This window comes from Nerophis lumbriciformis, linkage group LG26, assembly GCF_033978685.3.
Source record: "Nerophis lumbriciformis linkage group LG26, RoL_Nlum_v2.1, whole genome shotgun sequence".
Classification (NCBI taxonomy): Eukaryota; Metazoa; Chordata; class Actinopteri; order Syngnathiformes; family Syngnathidae; genus Nerophis; species Nerophis lumbriciformis.
In genome coordinates this window covers 30,167,501-30,185,000 of record NC_084573.2, presented here as the reverse complement: position 1 = coordinate 30,185,000, position 17,500 = coordinate 30,167,501, and the positions used below count along the sequence as shown (strand labels likewise).

The 17,500-nt window shown below is 40.6% G+C and overlaps 1 protein-coding gene across 10 annotated transcripts in view; it reads right to left on the bottom strand.

Annotated features, from left to right (window-relative positions):
• nrxn3b (neurexin 3b) overlaps window positions 1–17,500 on the bottom strand; it is a 1,114,596-nt gene that overhangs the window by 462,077 nt on the left and 635,019 nt on the right. For all 10 annotated transcript variants that reach the window (XM_061987032.2, XM_061987031.2, XM_061987039.2 and 7 more), the window contains one exon: window positions 10,030–10,149. In XM_061987032.2, the coding sequence (XP_061843016.1) occupies window positions 10,030–10,149 (120 nt within the window). The remainder of the gene's footprint in view (window positions 1–10,029; window positions 10,150–17,500) is intronic.

The window sequence follows — 17,500 nt, the reverse complement described above, 5'->3', positions numbered from 1 at the left end:
GAGCCCAGAATTGTTTTTATTTGAATGTTCGCCAATATTTGTGTTACTCATGAGGAAACCTTACAATGCTATATAATGCTATAAAGTTGGATACATACTTGCCAATCTTGAGACCTCCGAATTCGGGAGATTTGGGGGGGGGGCAGGGTTTGGTGGTAGCTGGGGTGTATATTGTAGCCTGGAAGAGTTAGGGCTGCTGGGGATTTTTGTTGTTCTGTTGTGTTTATGTTGTGTTACGGTGCGGGTGTTCTCCCGAAATGTGTTTGTCATTCTTGTTTGGTGTGGGTTCACAGTGTGGCGCATATTTGTAACAGTGTTACAGTTGTTTATACGGCCACCCTCAGTGTGACCTGTACGGTTGTTGATCAAGTATGTGTTGCAGTCACTTACGTGTTTCTGCAGAAACCGCATACAACATGTCACTGTGCCGGCACGCTGTTTGTATGGTGAAAAAGCGGACGCTAAAGGCAGTGCCATCAGGGCATGCTCATAATATTGTTATCCGGGTGAAAATCGGGAGAAATTCGGGAGAATGGTTGCCCCGGGAGATTTTCGGGAGGGTCACTGAAATTCAGGAGGGTTGGCAAGTATGGTTGTATAACATTGAGCAAATGGTTATTTATTGTGATGGAGAGAAATCCCATATGTTTGACCAATTTTCCCCAAGGAATGTTCTATATTTTTTAATTGCAAATGTCGATGCTCCTTTAAGACACATGTACAAGGTGTTTGTGAAATATCCGGAAGTTTTTAGCTGCTAAATTAACCACAACATTAGCACCGCATGAAATAAGTCGCTACTGGTCCGACTTTTCCTAAAAAACAGAAAAAAATAAAGAATAAAAAACTCAAAACCATGTCCAGCTGTTTACTATCATATTTTCCGGACTATAAGCCGCTACTTTTTTTTCCTACGCTTTGAACCCTGTGGCTCAAAACGGTGCGACTAATTTATGGATTTTTCTTCACAGACACTATATTGCGTGATGGGTAACATTTTGAAAAAAACTTCGAAAAATATAATAAGCCACTGGGAACTGATTTTTAATGGTTTTAACCATTCTGAAATTGTGATAATGTTCCCCTTTAAAAAAAACGTTCAAAATATAAAACACTCTCATGCATTTTAATCCATCCATCCGTTTTCTACCCCACCTCTTCAAGAAGTCGCATTAATGGTAAGAAGTATTGCATTTATAATTGGTTGGCTTCAGAATAACAATGTTATTAAAAAGAATAAGAGACTTATGTTGGTCTTACTTAAAAAGGCACGCATTTAGTTGTATTCAGTGTTAAACAATATTATATGGCTCTCACGGAAATACATTTTAAAATATGTGGCTTTCATGGCTCTGTCAGCCGTCCGAAAGTCGTTTTCCATGGCTTCCCCGAACTCCTCCCATGTCCGAGTTTTTGCCTTTGCGACCGCTGAAGCCGCACACCGTTTGGCCTGTCGGTACCTGTCCGCTGCCTCCGGAGTCCTATGAGCCAAAAGAACCCGATAGGACTCCTTCTTCAGCTTGACGGCATCCCTCACCGCCGGTGTCCACCAACGGGTTCTAGGATTACCGCCACGACAGTAACGCCACGACTCGCTGGATCGGTTCGCAGCCAAGTGTGAAGCGACTGGGATGAGAATCAGCACCTCCAAGTCCGAGTCCATGGTTCTCGCCCGGAAAAGGGTGGAGTGCCATCTCCGGGTTGGGGAGGAGACCTTGCCCCAAGTGGAGGAGTTCAAGTACCTAGGAGTCTTGTTCACGAGTGGGGGAAGAGTGGATCGTGAGATCGACAGGCGGATCGGTGCGGCATCTTCAATAATGCGGACGCTGTATCGTTCTGTTGTGAAGAAGGAGCTGAGCCGGAAGGCAAAGCTCTCAATTTACCGGTCGATCCACAATCCCATCCTCACCTATGGTCATGAGCTTTGGGTTATGACCGAAAGGACAAGATCACGGGTACAAGCGGCCGAAATGAGTTTCCTCCGCCGGGTGGCGGGGCTCTCCCTTAGAGATAAGGTGAGAAGCTCAGTCATCAGGGGGGAGCTCAAAGTAAAGCCGCTGCTCCTCCACATCGAGAGGAGCCAGATGAGGTGGTTCGGGCATCTGGTCAGGATGCCACCCGAACGCCTCCCTAGAGAGGTGTTTAGGGCACGTCCAACCGGTAGGAGGCCACAGGGAAGACCCAGGACACGTTGGGAAGACTATGTCTCCCGGCTGGCCTGGGAACGCCTCGGGATCCCCCGGGAAGAGCTGGACGAAGTGGCTGGGGAGAGGAAAGTCTGGGCTTCCCTGCTTAGGCTGCTGCCCCCGCGACTCGACCTCGGATAAGCGGAAGAAGAGGGATGGATGGCTCTCTCAGCCAAAAAGGTTCCCGACCCCTGATCTAAGCCATACATCACCAAGTCCAATGCAAAGCGTGGGATGCAGTGGTGTCAAGCGATCTCCACTCCTCTTGAGTCTAGTGGCGGCGCCTTCTCCGGACTGATGAATCACGCTTTTCCATCTGGCAATCTGATGAACGAGTCTGGGTTTGGAGGTTGCCAAGAGAACGCTACATTTCGGACCGCATTGTGCCGAGTGTGAAATTTGGTGGAGGAGGAATTATGGTGTGGGGTTGTTTTTTCAGGAGTTGGGCTTGGCCCCTTAGATCCAGTGAACTAAGGAACTTTGAATGCTCCAGGATACCAAAACATTTTGGACAATTCCATGGGATGGCACTTCAAGTTTATCGGTCCTGCTAATCACCGACATTTATTTAATAATACCACCTTAACATTTGACAACCAAACAATTACACAAAGCGACTCGGCAAAGAATCTGGGTATTATCTTCGACCCAACTCTCTCCTTTGAGTCACACATTAAGAGTGTTACTAAAACGGCCTTCTTTCATCTCCGTAATATCGCTAAAATTCGTTCCATTTTGTCCACTAGCGACGCTGAGATCATTATTCATGCGTTCGTTACGTCTCGTCTCGACTACTGTAACGTATTATTTTCGGGTCTCCCTATGTCTAGCATTAAAAGATTACAATTGGTACAAAATGCGGCTGCTAGACTTTTGACAAGAACAAGAAAGTTTGATCATATTACGCCTATACTGGCTCACCTGCACTGGCTTCCTGTGCACTTAAGATGTGACTTTAAGGTTTTACTACTTACGTATAAAATACTACACGGTCTAGCTCCAGCCTATCTTGCTGATTGTATTGTACCATATGTCCCGGTAAGAAATCTGCGTTCAAAGAACTCCGGCTTATTAGTGATTCCCAGAGCCCAAAAAAAGTCTGCGGGCTATAGAGCGTTTTCTATTCGGGCTCCAGTACTATGGAATGCCCTCCCGGTAACAGTTAGAGATGCTACCTCAGTAGAAGCATTTAAGTCCCATCTTAAAACTCATTTGTATACTCTAGCCTTTGAATAGACCCCCTTTTTAGACCAGTTGATCTTCCGTTTCTTTTCTTCTCTCCTCTGCTCCCCCCTATCCCTTGTGGAGGGGGAGACACTCAGGTCCGGTGGCCATGGATGGGGTGCTGGCTGTCCGGGGTCGGGACCCGGAGTGGACCGCTCGCCTGTGTATCGGTTGGGAACATCTCTGCGCTGCTGACCCGTTTCCTGCTGACCCCACTGTGGACTGGACTCTTACTGTTATGCTGGATCCACTATGGACTGTACTCTCACAATATTATGTTAGACCCACTCGACATCCATTGCATTCGATCTCCCTAGAGGGGGGGGGGTTACCCACATATGCGGTCCTCTCCAAGGTTTCTCATAGTCATTCACATCGACGTTCCACTGGGGTGAGTTTTTCCTTGCCCTTATGTGGGCTTTGTACCGAGGATGTCGTTGTGGCTTGTGCAACCCTTTGAGACACTTGTGATTTAGGGCTATATAAATAAACATTGATTGATTGATTGATTGATATGTGAGTCAAGGCAGGTGGCCGAATACTTTTGGCAATATAGTGTATATCTGCAGCTAATATATGGAAGACATGTTTCCTTCTAAAGTTTAATGGGTGCGGCTTATACACAGGTGCACTCTATAGTCCAAAAAATAAGTAAATTTTACTGCTAACGAATACCGGCTCCTTGACGACTAATAATTGATATCGGCCCTGGAAAAAAATGCAGCTGAACGCCAAGGAAAAGTCCACAGTAAAAATGCCAAAATATATCCGTAAAAGCAGAGCACGGCTCCGTGCAAAAGAGTGTTGGTGTATAGTTTGTAAGGGCACACACGACCAAACCTTGAACACTTGAAGAGGCCGGAGAGCTTTTACTGGCAAAAAAAAAATGTTGACTGGCTGGATAGAATCAGACAATTACTGCCATTTGCTGCCAGCTATTAGGAAGGAGGAGGAGGGCACAGAAACAGGAAGATGCTGCTAATTAGAAACTCTCAAAGCAATGTGCGCACTGAGTAAAAAGAGGATACACGCGAGCCAAGATGCGCCCACTCGCCGTTTTAATTCCAGTGCAGGCTGTTGGGAACGGAAATAAAAACAAAAAGATCTGCGATTTTAGGGATAGTCGTGGCGCAATGTGTCCACGGACTGGATGGGATGTGGGTACACACTGGAGACGGCCGGAGTTCGTGAGCCAAAAAGCAGCGGAGGAAAATAGCAGCAAATCTGATTTCATGCTCCGGGGATTGCATCTCACTCCCTCCCTGCAGAGCGGGAAGAGTGTGCGGGCGTGCGCGGGCGTGTGCTGCCCCCCGGTGGTGGCACGCCGCACTTGCATCAGCTCATGCCAGAGCAGGGGGTGTCTAACTCATTTTAGATGGGGGGGCCACATGGAGAAAAATATACTCCCAAGTGGGCCGGACTGGTAAAATCACGGCACGATAACTTAAAAATAAAGACAACTTCAGATTGATTTGTTTAAAAATACAAGAACATTCTGAAAATGTACAAATCATGTATTATTATTAATTTTTTTACACTTACATGTTGCGGTTAATAGTATTCTATCTTTATTTGTCGTTATTTATACTTTTTGAATAAATTATGTGATCATCAGTCAACTCAGTGTTCATTTTCAATCAAGATGAAAAAATATCAAAATCAAATTACAGGATGTTATTTATGTAGTTTGCTCATTTTCCTCGACTGGTGCACTAACATTATCCATCCATCCATCCATCTTCTTCCGCTTATCCGAGGTCGGGTCGCGGGGGCAGCAGCCTAAGCAGGGAAGCCCAGACTTCCCTCTCCCCAGCCACTTCGTCCAGCTCTTCCTGTGGGACCCCGAGGTGTTCCCAGGCCAGCCGGGAGACATAGTCTTCCCAACGTGTCCTGGGTCTTCCCCGCGGCCTCCTACCGGTCGGACGTGCCCTAAACACCTCCCTAGGGAGGCGTTCGGGTGGCATCCTGACCAGATGCCCGAACCACCTCATCTGGCTCCTCTCGATGTGGAGGAGCAGCGGCTTTACTTTGAGCTCCTCCTGGATGGCAGAGCTTCTCACCCTATCTCTAAGGGAGAGCCCCGCCACCCGGCGGAGGAAACTCATTTCGGCCGCTTGTACCCGTGATCTTGTCCTTTCGGTCATAACCCAAAGCTCATGACCATAGGTGAGGATGGGAACGTAGATCGACCGGTAAATTGAGAGCTTTGCCTTCCGGCTCAGCTCCTTCTTCACCACAACGGACCGATACAGCGTCCGCATTACTGAAGACGCCGCACCGATCCGCCTGTCGATCTCACGATTCACTCTTCCCTCACTCGTGAACAAGACTCCGAGGTACTTGAACTCCTCCACTTGGGGCAAGATCTCCTCCCCAACCCGGAGATGGCACTCCACCCTTTTCCGGGCGAGAACCATGGACTCGGATTTGGAGGTGCTGATTCTCATCCCAGTCGCTTCACACTCAGCTGCGAACCGATCCAGTGAGAGCTGAAGGTCCTGGCCAGATGAAGCCATCAGGACCACATCATCTGCAAAAAGCAGAGACCTAATCCTGCAGTCACCAAACCAGATCCCCTCAACGCCTTGACTGCGCCTAGAAATTCTGTCCATAAAAGTTATGAACAGAATCGGTGACAAAGGGCAGCCTTGGCGGAGTCCAACCCTCACTGGAAACGTGTCCGACTTACTACCGGCAATGCGGACCAAGCTCTGGCACTGATCATACAGTGAGCGGACCGCCACAATCAGACAGTCCGAACTAACTAACATAACTAACATTATGTGGTTTATTTCTTTTTCTTTTTTTACATATGTAGCATCATCTACAAAGATACAACGAATTGCTATTGCGACATCTAGTGGACACATTTAGAACAGCAATTTCTTTCATTCAAAAATTTAGGCTCATTTTTATACTTGGCAAACGGCCGTACGTTTGACACCCCTGTGCTAGAGACTTTAGGATATCACAAGTGACGTCAAAGTGGACGACAGAACCAAAATTAATTTTACTCACTTTAACAACCTAAAAAAAAAAAAGAGGCATGTGTCTTCAAAACAAGCCATGGAATAGCCAATGATATCAGTAAGTAAAACCAAACAATGTACAGTATCATCATCAAGAAGCAGGGCAGGATAAATGCAGAGAACTATGATCTGATATCACTGTGGGTACTCTACATACTTGCCAACCTTGAGACCTCCGATTTCTGGGGGTGGTTGGGGGCGTGGTTAAGAGGGGAGGAGTATATTTACAGCTAGAATTCACCAAGTCAAGTATTTCATATATATATATATATATATATATATATATATATATATATATATATATACATATATCCTGAAAATATGCAAACAAAACTGGGTTAAGATAATTGATACTTCAAACTTGCATAAATAAATCTTAAGGAATATAACATAACTTGGCTTCTGAGAGCTTCAAAATGTAATGAATAAAATGCTAAAGTTGTTGATAAACAAGCAATTATTTTAATAATTAAATATGGTCATTTTAAATGAATTATTATGATCATTTAAAATTAATTATTTCAAATATGTTTATTTTAATGTATAATTCTATGGCTGGATGTAATCAGAAAAAATACAAATAAAAATACAATTAATTTTGATGTTTTTAGCAAAATATAGTAAACATTTTAATTAATAAATATATTTATTTTTAGGTAAGATAAACTTAATACAATTTATCTATAGTCTGGATGATTTAGTTCTTGTCACCCTGTTGTCCTCCCATCTCTTCCCCAAGGATGGCTCCATGAGCTGGGCAAACGCCTGGAGATGCCCTACGTCAACAACACGGTCTGCGGTCCGTCGGTGCGCAGCTCGTACATGGCCGCCCTCTACTTCACCCTCAGCAGCCTGACCAGCGTCGGCTTTGGCAACGTGTGCGTCAACACGGACGCCGAGAAGATCTTCTCCATCTGCACCATGCTCATCGGCGGTATGCCGGACGCCTCGTATGGAATAACGTGATTGGGCAGGCACGCTGTTTATATCGTGGGAAAGCGGACGTGAAAAAAGGCTGTCCTCACTCAGGTCTGCATGGAGCTGGAGGGGGCGTGGCCTCCAGCTCCGGCTGAAAATCGGGAGATTTTCGGGAAAATATTTGTCCCGGGAGGTTTTCGGGAGAGGCGCTGAATTTCGGGAGTCTCCCGGGAAATTTGGGAGGGTTGGCAAGTATGGTACCCAAGTATGACCTTTTCACTTCCGATTCTGAAGTCTTGAGTATTGACTGATACCCATGTTCATCCAATATGATATCAGCATTTTGTAAGGAGGAATGTTGGAAGAACTCGATCAAGGGAAATTATTCAAACAGAACAATGGTAGATATGAAAAACACTGACCCAGTAATTATCAGCCTATTTTAAACACATACACAATTTGGTGCTATGCCACGTATACATCTTATGACGTATGAAAAATTTGCTCGCAATTTATCATCACCTATATGTGTAGTATCAGTAATTTTAACGGTGACTCGGTTGATCAAAGTTCTTAAAAGGAGTTCATTAAAGTACTGTCATGATCCGTGGTCGGATCATGTTTTGTTAAGTTATGTTTGGTTAGTTTTGGACTCCTTTTGTTATTACTTGTGCACCAGTGAGTTTGTTTCGTCACCATGGTTACTTGATTTTCACCTGCCTTGCACGCGCACCTGTTTCTCATCAGAGACGCTATTTAAGCCCACCTTTGTTCATCACTCGTTCTGCTTTCTTTGTCTTTTCTTTCACACGACTGCCACGTAAGTTCGTTCTTGATTTATACTCAGCTAAGTTCCATAGTCTGTGCTAAGTGTTAGCCTTAGCTTCCAGTGCGTTCGGCACCTCTTCCTGTCGGTTTTTTTTCTGTTTTGTACCAGTTTTGTGTTATTTTTCTATTAAATCAAGTCGTCACCTGTAAGTCCTGTCCGGATTCGTCCTTTGCTTCCTGGGAGAACAAAACCCCGCATCACCATGCGCACCACACGTGACAAGTACGACCCCTTTTTTTCCGCCAAAAAATGGCCAAACAACATCGGGGCAAATTCGGCGCAATGCCACGCTTACATCTTATGACGGAGGAATTTTTTTGCGCAATTTATCATCACCTATATGTGTAGTATCAGTCATTTTAACCCTTGTGTAATATTCATATTGTTGTTACTCAGCCAGGATATATTGGGATAAGGTAAAACATCTGTTCAGTATTTTAACATAAAAGTGTTTGATTGTGAGGCATTAAAAGCCACAAAATGCAAGGGGTCCATCAGACCCACAAACGCTGGCAGAGTAACAACAATATGAACGTTGCACGGAACATTTCTCTGCCAGTTTCTGCATCCCACAGATATTCTTCTTTTGTGTATCTGCACCTGCGGTTCCCACACAAGGTTGCAACATTGTTTTTCAACACTGTCTGCTCTCATTTTCTCGCACATTTGACCCTCTGACGTTCTGTGTACCTACACTCTGTCCTCCTCCTGTCTAGGCCTGCTGTGTGTGTGTGTGTGTGGTACACAGAACATCAATTTCCACACTTCTATTAGCCCCCCGGACATCTTATATGTAATAGAAATGTGTAGGGGGGGGGGGTGTATGGTGTGTGGTCATTAAATATATCCAAAAGGTATGGAAGAAAAGCCAGCAATTTTGAATGGGCCCTTGCGGTGCTCTGCATGTTAGGGTCCTAAATAGACTGTAGAGCAGATCTGGGCAAATTAAGGCCCGGGGGCCACATGTGGCCCGTTAAGCTTTTCAATCTGGCCCGCCGGACATTCCCAAATATTTTTTGGGGGATCTTTAAGATGGAAAGTGTAGCTACCATTATGATGTGCAGTCATGTTTTCAGGTTACCATAAGTCTTGAACTATACAAAGTATTTCAATGGTGGAATCTGCGCTTATGGATGATATACTAGTTACCATGGCAATCTAATTAGTTACTATGGTAATCTACGTCACAGCAGCTCAGACGAGGCACCAAGCAGTGTGGGCGGGAAGCCTTTCCACAGACGCGGAAGGAAATTTTCACGACAAAGTTCTAAAGCTTAGTGATATATCAGATTGTAGGTGGGTTTATTTTGTACCCTTCGCGTTCATATTTCACTGTTTGTTGAGTTTCAGTTGATTGTAAAATATGTCGATCGAAAAAGGGTGTGACATTCATATTTTGTCAATATTCAGTGTTTTATCCTTCATAGAAACATGTAAAATTCCATTACGTTTCTTTAAGGCGGTCTGTCATAATGTTTTTAGCATTTGTGAGGTTTTGCATTAGTGTTCCTAAAAATAGATATACCGGCCCCCAGACACATTTTTTCTCTAAATGTGGCCCCCCGAGTCAAAATAATAGCTCGGGCCTGGTGTAGAGTGTAATGACAACCATGTTCTGGCGCAATCGGACATTTTTTCATGACTTTCTACCAATTATGTACACCAACAATTTAGGTAAAAAGTGGACACTTCCAAACAACAACATAACGGCTGCATTTCCGTTACCCCAAACAACCAACAAACCTCATCCAACGCTACAAACCTTAACTTCCAAAACACCAAAAGAAGCAACTTCAAGCTGAGACGTAGCGAGGCCAGAGAAAGTGAACTTAGCGGTACTCACGGTCGTTGCAATGAGTCCCGGAATAGGACGTCATGGAGCAGTCGCAGGTGAAGTTCTCCCACTGCTGGATGCACACGCCCATGTTGGCGCAGGAGTCCTCCTGGCAGGTGGTGCTGGGGCCTGGAGGAGCAAGGACGGTGCATGGTCAGGCAACATCATGACGTCAGCATCCATGCAGAAGTACGGAAAGTACGACATAGAGAGTAAACCGTGTCACCATAAGAAGTACTATAACGCTGTTTTTTACACCTGGGAGAGTCAGGAAAGAGGAATCTGTTTCATATTAAATAAATCGATAATTGAATTTCCCCTTTCTTGTGGTGACACGGTCAACACCTCCGATTCATGTCTTCGCCTGGTGGACAAGCATGCAATTTCGGTTGTGTTTCGACAAAGTTTTACCCAAGTAAAACTTTCAACGCCGCATTCCCTGGTGAACAAGCAAGACAAAACAGTCACGACACAGAGATGTGCGACGTAGTTGGAGTCGAGATGTTCTCACGAAAAAGTCATGTTCAAACAGGGTTGTTTTTTGTTAGCAGTGTGCTAATAATTGTGCAAGCTTTCTGCACATGAACAAAGCACAACAAAATCTGGTACTATATTTTGACTGGAAGTTATTTTTGCAGTAATTGGTGAAATAGGGCATTATGCAGGTAAATTTGTGTCTTTATTACAAATACTTTTTAATTTTTTATTTGTATTTTTTTAGACAATTTAACTGCATTTTTTTGCGTTTGAATTTTTTTTATTTTTTTTTATCAAATTATGCAGACAATTTAATTTAATAAACTGTTTAAACATTCAGTTTGTTAAAATCTAGTGTATACAAATTCAGTGCAGAATTATTTGTTACTTCAAAACTCAAGACTCACTTACATAAATTAATACTGAAGCAATCGATCCTGTCTCAGAACCAGCCAATGAGGCGCTTCATTCTTAATTTACCTGAAGTGAGTTTTGAAGCAACAAATATTTCTGCACCAAATTGTTTTCCACATAATTTTTTAAACGCTTATTTTTTTAACACTGAATTTATATAACACATTTTTCTGGATCAGTATTTGTATACACTTATTTTTTTCACACTGATTTCTTTAACAGTGAATTTTTATACACTGATTTTTTTACTGGATTTTTTTAACAGTGAATTTTTATTAACTTAATTTTTTATGCACTGATATTTTTCACACTGAATTTTTATACACTGTTAGAAGCAGTGCATTTTTATACAGTTTTTATACACTGAATGTTTTAACAGTGAATTTTTATTAGCTATTTTTTTATGCACTGATATTTTTCACACTGAATTTTTTTAACAGTAATTTTTTATTCACTTAATTTTTTCACACTGAGTTTTTATACACTTATTTTTTCAGACTGAATTTTGTTAACAGTGAATTCTTATACTCCGAGTTTGTATACACTGGATGTTTTTAACAGGGATTTTTTTATACTTTTTTTTTCACACTGAATTTTGATACACTTATTTTTTTCACACTGAATTTTTTTAACAGTGAATTTGTATTAACTATTTTTTCATGCACCGATATTTTTCACACAGTGTTTATACACTTATTTTTTCCACACTGAATGTTTTCAACAGTTAATTTTTATACAGTTTTTATACACTGAATGTTTTAACAGTGAATTTTGATTAGCTATTTTTTATGCACTGATGTTTTTCACACTGAAGTTTTTTAACAGTAATTTTTTATTCACTTAATTTTTTCACACTGAGTTTTTATACACTTATTTATTCAGACTGAATTTTGTTAACAGTGAATTTTTATACTCCGAGTTTGTATACACTGGATGTTTTTAACAGTGATTTTTTTATACTTTTTTTTTTTCACACTGAATTTTGATACACTTATTTTTTTCACACTGAATTTTTTTAACAGTGAATTTGTATTAACTATTTTTTCATGCACTGATATTTTTCACACAGTGTTTATACACTTATTTTTTCCACACTGAATGTTTTTAACAGTTAATTTTTATACAGTTTTTATACACTGAATGTTTTAACAGTTAATTTTTATTAGCTATTTTTTATGCACTGATGTTTTTCACACTGAATTTTTTTAACAGTGAATTTTTATTCACTTAATTTTTTCACACTGATTTATACACCGATTTTTTTTTACAGTTAATCTTTTCACATAGAATTTTTGTGCACTGAATTTTTTTTTCACAGTAGATTTTTATACACAGATTTTTTTGGAGACTGAACTTTATTACATTGATTTTTTTTTAACAGTGAATTTTTAAACACTGAATTTTTAATATTTAATTTTTTACACTGATTTTTTTTTTCACACTAAACTAAACTCAGCGTCAAATATGTTACTTGACAAATGCTACCTGTTAGCATGCTTGATTTTTTTTTTTCAGCTAAATTTGTGCATATTTTGGCACTTGATGCATGCTAACATTGGCATGCTAGCGTTAAATTTTTTTTTACCTTAAAGTAATATATTTTGGTTCGACACATATTTTTTAGCATTTTAACATTAGTGTGAACGCTTTTTCAGCTCATTTAGCAGGTATACACCTCAGTGTGATATGTTGGTATTTCACTAATGCCAATTGTAAGTATGCTATTGTTAGCATGTTAGCATGCTATCTTTTTTTTTTTTTTAGCTAATTTTGCTCGTATTTTTTGTTACTTGACGGTATCTGGCCAGCGTGCTAACGGTTAGCATTTCATTTCCGCTTTGGCTCTTCAGTTTTTACCCAAATATGCCTCCTCTAGTTCCTAAAAAAAACATATATATATTGTACTAGTTTTGAAGGTGAAAAGGTGTGATCAAGTTAAAGAACACAACCATGTATTTGACATTTTTGGTGGATTTATTAAGCGATGGCAGCGTAACAGAGTTATGTGTAAGTTTGCACTTTTGCGCTCCATATAGCACATAACTGTAGTGCATTCAAGAACCACCGAAAAAGTGTGACATATTCATGCTTGATGTAAAAATACCCATGAAACAAAGACAAACATGTACACTTTGTGGGCTTTCGAACACAGTATTGCTCTTCTCAACGAGCAACGGGTGCTGCCACGGGCCCTTCCCCATCTAAAAATCACTCACAGGCAGCTCTGTATTATCTGCGGCATTTATAAAAAGTGACAAAAAGCGACATAAGAACATTGATTGGTAGTTCTAAACATATTTGTTGTGCTTTTCATGCTTTTTACTTGATTTTAGTCCATTCCTCTCTCCGAGTGTCCAAAACAATTACATGCAAATGCCTCATTACGCAAATTAGACAATAACGACATTGTCTCGTTTGCAGGCCTGTGGGAAACGCTGCACAAGCTGCACAGTGCGCACAAAACCATGCCCAATTCTTGTGAGAACACTCTTTTCTCAAACATTTTCACTTTGAAAATACACATTGAACATTAAGACTCTGGGATGTCCCGATCCGACATTGATATTGAATATCAGTCTGATAACAAAAACAAAAAGTAGCATCGGTTTATGTCAGCTTTAACGTAAAATCTTCGACATGAACTTGATCAGTTAACATCTAAATGTCCTCCAATAAGCACACAAAGTTGGTCTTTTATTTTACAGAAGTGATTCACAAAAGATAAAAACATGCTAGACTATGGGCTACTAGGAGCTAGCAGCTACGGAACAGCTAAGCACACAATAGCACACAAGCTAAACATACGTAATAAGTGTCCTTCGTCGAACAATATTGCGATGTAAAACGGCACAATTGTCAATATTAACAAGTATCATAAATAAATCATCGTTGCATATTACTTGCTATTAGAAAGTATCCAGTAACAAACGAGTCCGCATTTTTCAACTTACTGCATCATGAAATTAACATAATGATTATGGCCACTAAAAACTATAAGTCCAACTCATATGTTAAATAATAAGTTAGTGTTTCCTTTGCCTACTATTGTTCTGTTTAAATTACCGTAAATTCTGCTGGACATTAAGCGGCTACTTCTTTCCTACGCTTTGTACCCTGCGGCTTATAAAACGGTGCGGCTAATTTACTGGGTTTTACTTCGCTGACGGACATGAAGCGAATCGTTTTCTTAAAACACATGCAAAGACACTAGACAGGCGTGTTATTGTTTGTGCTACGGTGCCACCTTTTGGACGGGCTCGCTCACTGCAGGTGCTGCAGGAGGTGAAGAAGAATTACTGCAGTTTAAAGCTTTAAACCAGAAGTAGAAGTATACTTTTTTCAAATGTTCTTGTAATCAGACCATATTTTCGGTATATTAGAATTAATTTAAAAAAAAATCTATCTAATATACTGAAAATACGGTCTGATTACAAGAAAACTTGAAAAAGTATATGAAGAATTAGAAATAATTAACCTTTTTGAGCAACGGAAGTAGAAGTACACGTTCTGCCTGTTTTAATGTAATGAAGTCAGTTGCGTTAGCATTGGCTAATATGCTAACACGTCTATTAGTGTCTGTGTTAGTATTATTAACCTACAATGGCATTATTTTTGTATTGTTTTGTTGAATTCACCAAAACGTCACCGTGGAGTTATTGAGTCTGTTTAGCTGATTGGAGAGCTAGCTTCCGCAGCTAGTGGGTCCGTGACGGTGACTTCTGTTTTGTTTGATCAGCCGTTTTACTGCCGTGTTACAGACACCCTTTGGAAACAATTAAGGTATGTAAATAAACATTTACAGAATATTTCTGTGTAAATAACTAATTTCTCAACGTATATACTGTATTTTTCGGAGTATAAGTCGCTCCGGAGTATAAGTCGCACCGGCCGAAAATGCATAATAAAGAAGGAAAAAAACATATATAAGTCGCACTGGAGTATAAGTCGCATGTTATTTTTTTAAATAAATAAAGAATAGTGAACAACAGCCTGAATAAGTGTACGTTATATGAGGCATAAATAACCAACTGAGAACGTGCCTGGTATGTTAACGTAACATATTATGGTAAGAGTCATTCAAATAACTATAACATATAGAACATGCTATACGTTTACCAAACAATCTGTCACTCCTAATCGCTAAATCCCATGCAATCTTATACGTCTAGCTCAGGGGTCGGCAACCCACGGCTCTCTTTAGCGCCGCCCTAGTGGCTCTCTGGAGCTTTTTCAAAAATTTATGAAAAATGGAAAAAGATGAGGGGAAAAATATATATTTTTTGTTTTAATATAGTTTCTGTAGGAGGACAAACATGACACAAACCTCCCTAATTGTTATAAAGCACACTGTTCATATTAAACATGCTTCACTGATTCGAGTATTTGGCGAGCGCCGTTTTGTCCTACTAATTTTGGCGGTCCTTGAACTCACCGTAGTTTGTTTACATGTATAACCTTCTCCGACTTTCTAGGACGTGTTTTATGCCACTTCTTTTTCTGTCTCATTTTGTCCACCAAGCTTTTAACGTTGTGCGTGAATCCACAAAGGTGAGTTTTGTTGATGTTATTGACTTGTGTGGAGTGCTAATCAGGCATATTTGGTCACTGCATGACTGCAAGCTAATCGATGCTAACACATACTTGCCAACCTTGAGACCTCCGATTTCGGGAGGTGGGGGTGGGGGGCGTGGTCAGGGGTGGGGCGGGGCGTGGTTAAGAGGGGAGGAGTATATTGACAGCTAGAATTCACCAAGTCAAGTATTTCATACATATACTGTATATATATATATATATATATATATATATATATATATATATATATATATATATATATATATATATATATATATATATATATATATATATATATATCTACATCCTGAAAATATGCAAACTGTGTTAAGATAATTGATACTTCAAACTTGCATAAATAAATCTTAAGGAATATAACATAACTTGGCTTCTGAGAGCTTCAAAATGTAATGAATAAAATGCTAAAGTTGTTGATAAACAAGCAATTATTTTAATAATTAAATATGGTCATTTTAAATTAATTATGATCATTTAAAATTAATTATTTCAAATATGTTTATTTTAATGTATAATTCTATGGCTGGATGTAATAAGGAGTCATAAAAATACAATTAATTTTGATGTTTTTAGCAAAATATAGTAATTTTTTTTTTTTTTTTTTTTTTTTAAATTAATAAATATATTTGTTTTTAAGTAAGATAAACATAATAATACAATTTGTCTCTAGTCTGGATGATTTAGTTCCTGTCACCCTGTTGTCCTCCCGTCATGAAAAAAGGCTGTCCTCACTCAGGTCCGCATGGAGCTGGAGGGGGCGTGGCCTCCAGTTCCGGCTGAAAATCGGGAGATTTTCGGGAGAATATTTGTCCCGGGAGGTTTTCGGGAGAGGCACTGAATTTCGGGAGTCTCCCGGAAAATTCGGGAGGGTTGGCAAGTATGTGCTAACATGCTATTTAGGCTAGCTATATGTACATATTGCATCATTATGCCTCATTTGTAGCTATATTTGAGTTCATTTAGTTTCCTTTAAGTCCATCTTAATTCAATTTATATCTCATGACACACTATCTGTATGTAATATGGCTTTTAATTTTTTGCGGCTCCAGACACATTTGTTTTTGTATTTTTGGTCCAATATGGCTCTTTCAACATTTTGGGTTGCCGACCCCTGGTCTAGTCTCTTACGTGAATGAGCTAAATAATATTTGATATTTTACGGTAATGTGTTAATAATTTCACACATAAGTCGCTCCTGAGTATAAGTGGCACCCCCGGCCAAACTATGAAAAAAACTGCGACTTATAGTCCGAAAAATACGGTGAGGCTAATATATGGAACAATAGATTTATTTCATCAACAATGTTGTGGGTGCAGCATATAGTCCAAAAAAATATGGTTCTTAAACCCTGTCCTATAGAGATGCGCGGATAGGCAATTATTTCATCCGCAACCGCATCACAAAAGTCGTCAACCATCCGCCATCCACCCGAACTGACATTTAATCAAAACCGCACCCGCCCGCCATCCGCCACCCGCCCGTTGTTCTATATCTAATATAGACGATGCAAGGCATTAGTGAGGTTATAAAGCTTTTGCCTGTTAAAGAAAGGAGACTGATCCAATGCAGCAGAGACATTCAATGAGTGCCACGCTGTCACGGCCCAGACGCACATCAGTGCGCAATCATCTGGGAGACGCGCTGAGCGTACCTCCAAGCGCGCTCGCGCCACTCAAATTGCTGCAGGCAGCTGCGTTCACACATGCATCTGTAAGCCTTGTTTTAACATCCTGTGGCACTCTTCTGGGATCACGGCGGACGAAACTGCTCATGCTCAGGGTGTTTGTGGATGTTCGGGGTTTTGCACAAATGTGATGCACCATGTTCGATGTCCCGGTTTTGTGACTGTCGTAGACATAAACAGCGTCGCAGCTCTTGCAAATCACGTAGCCAGCATTACTATCATCCTGATTTACAACCTCATAAAAACGAGTCCACGCTGAACTTTTCCGGCCTTTTTTTCCCCTGGTCTTTAGTATTCCCTTTTTTAGTTTGTCG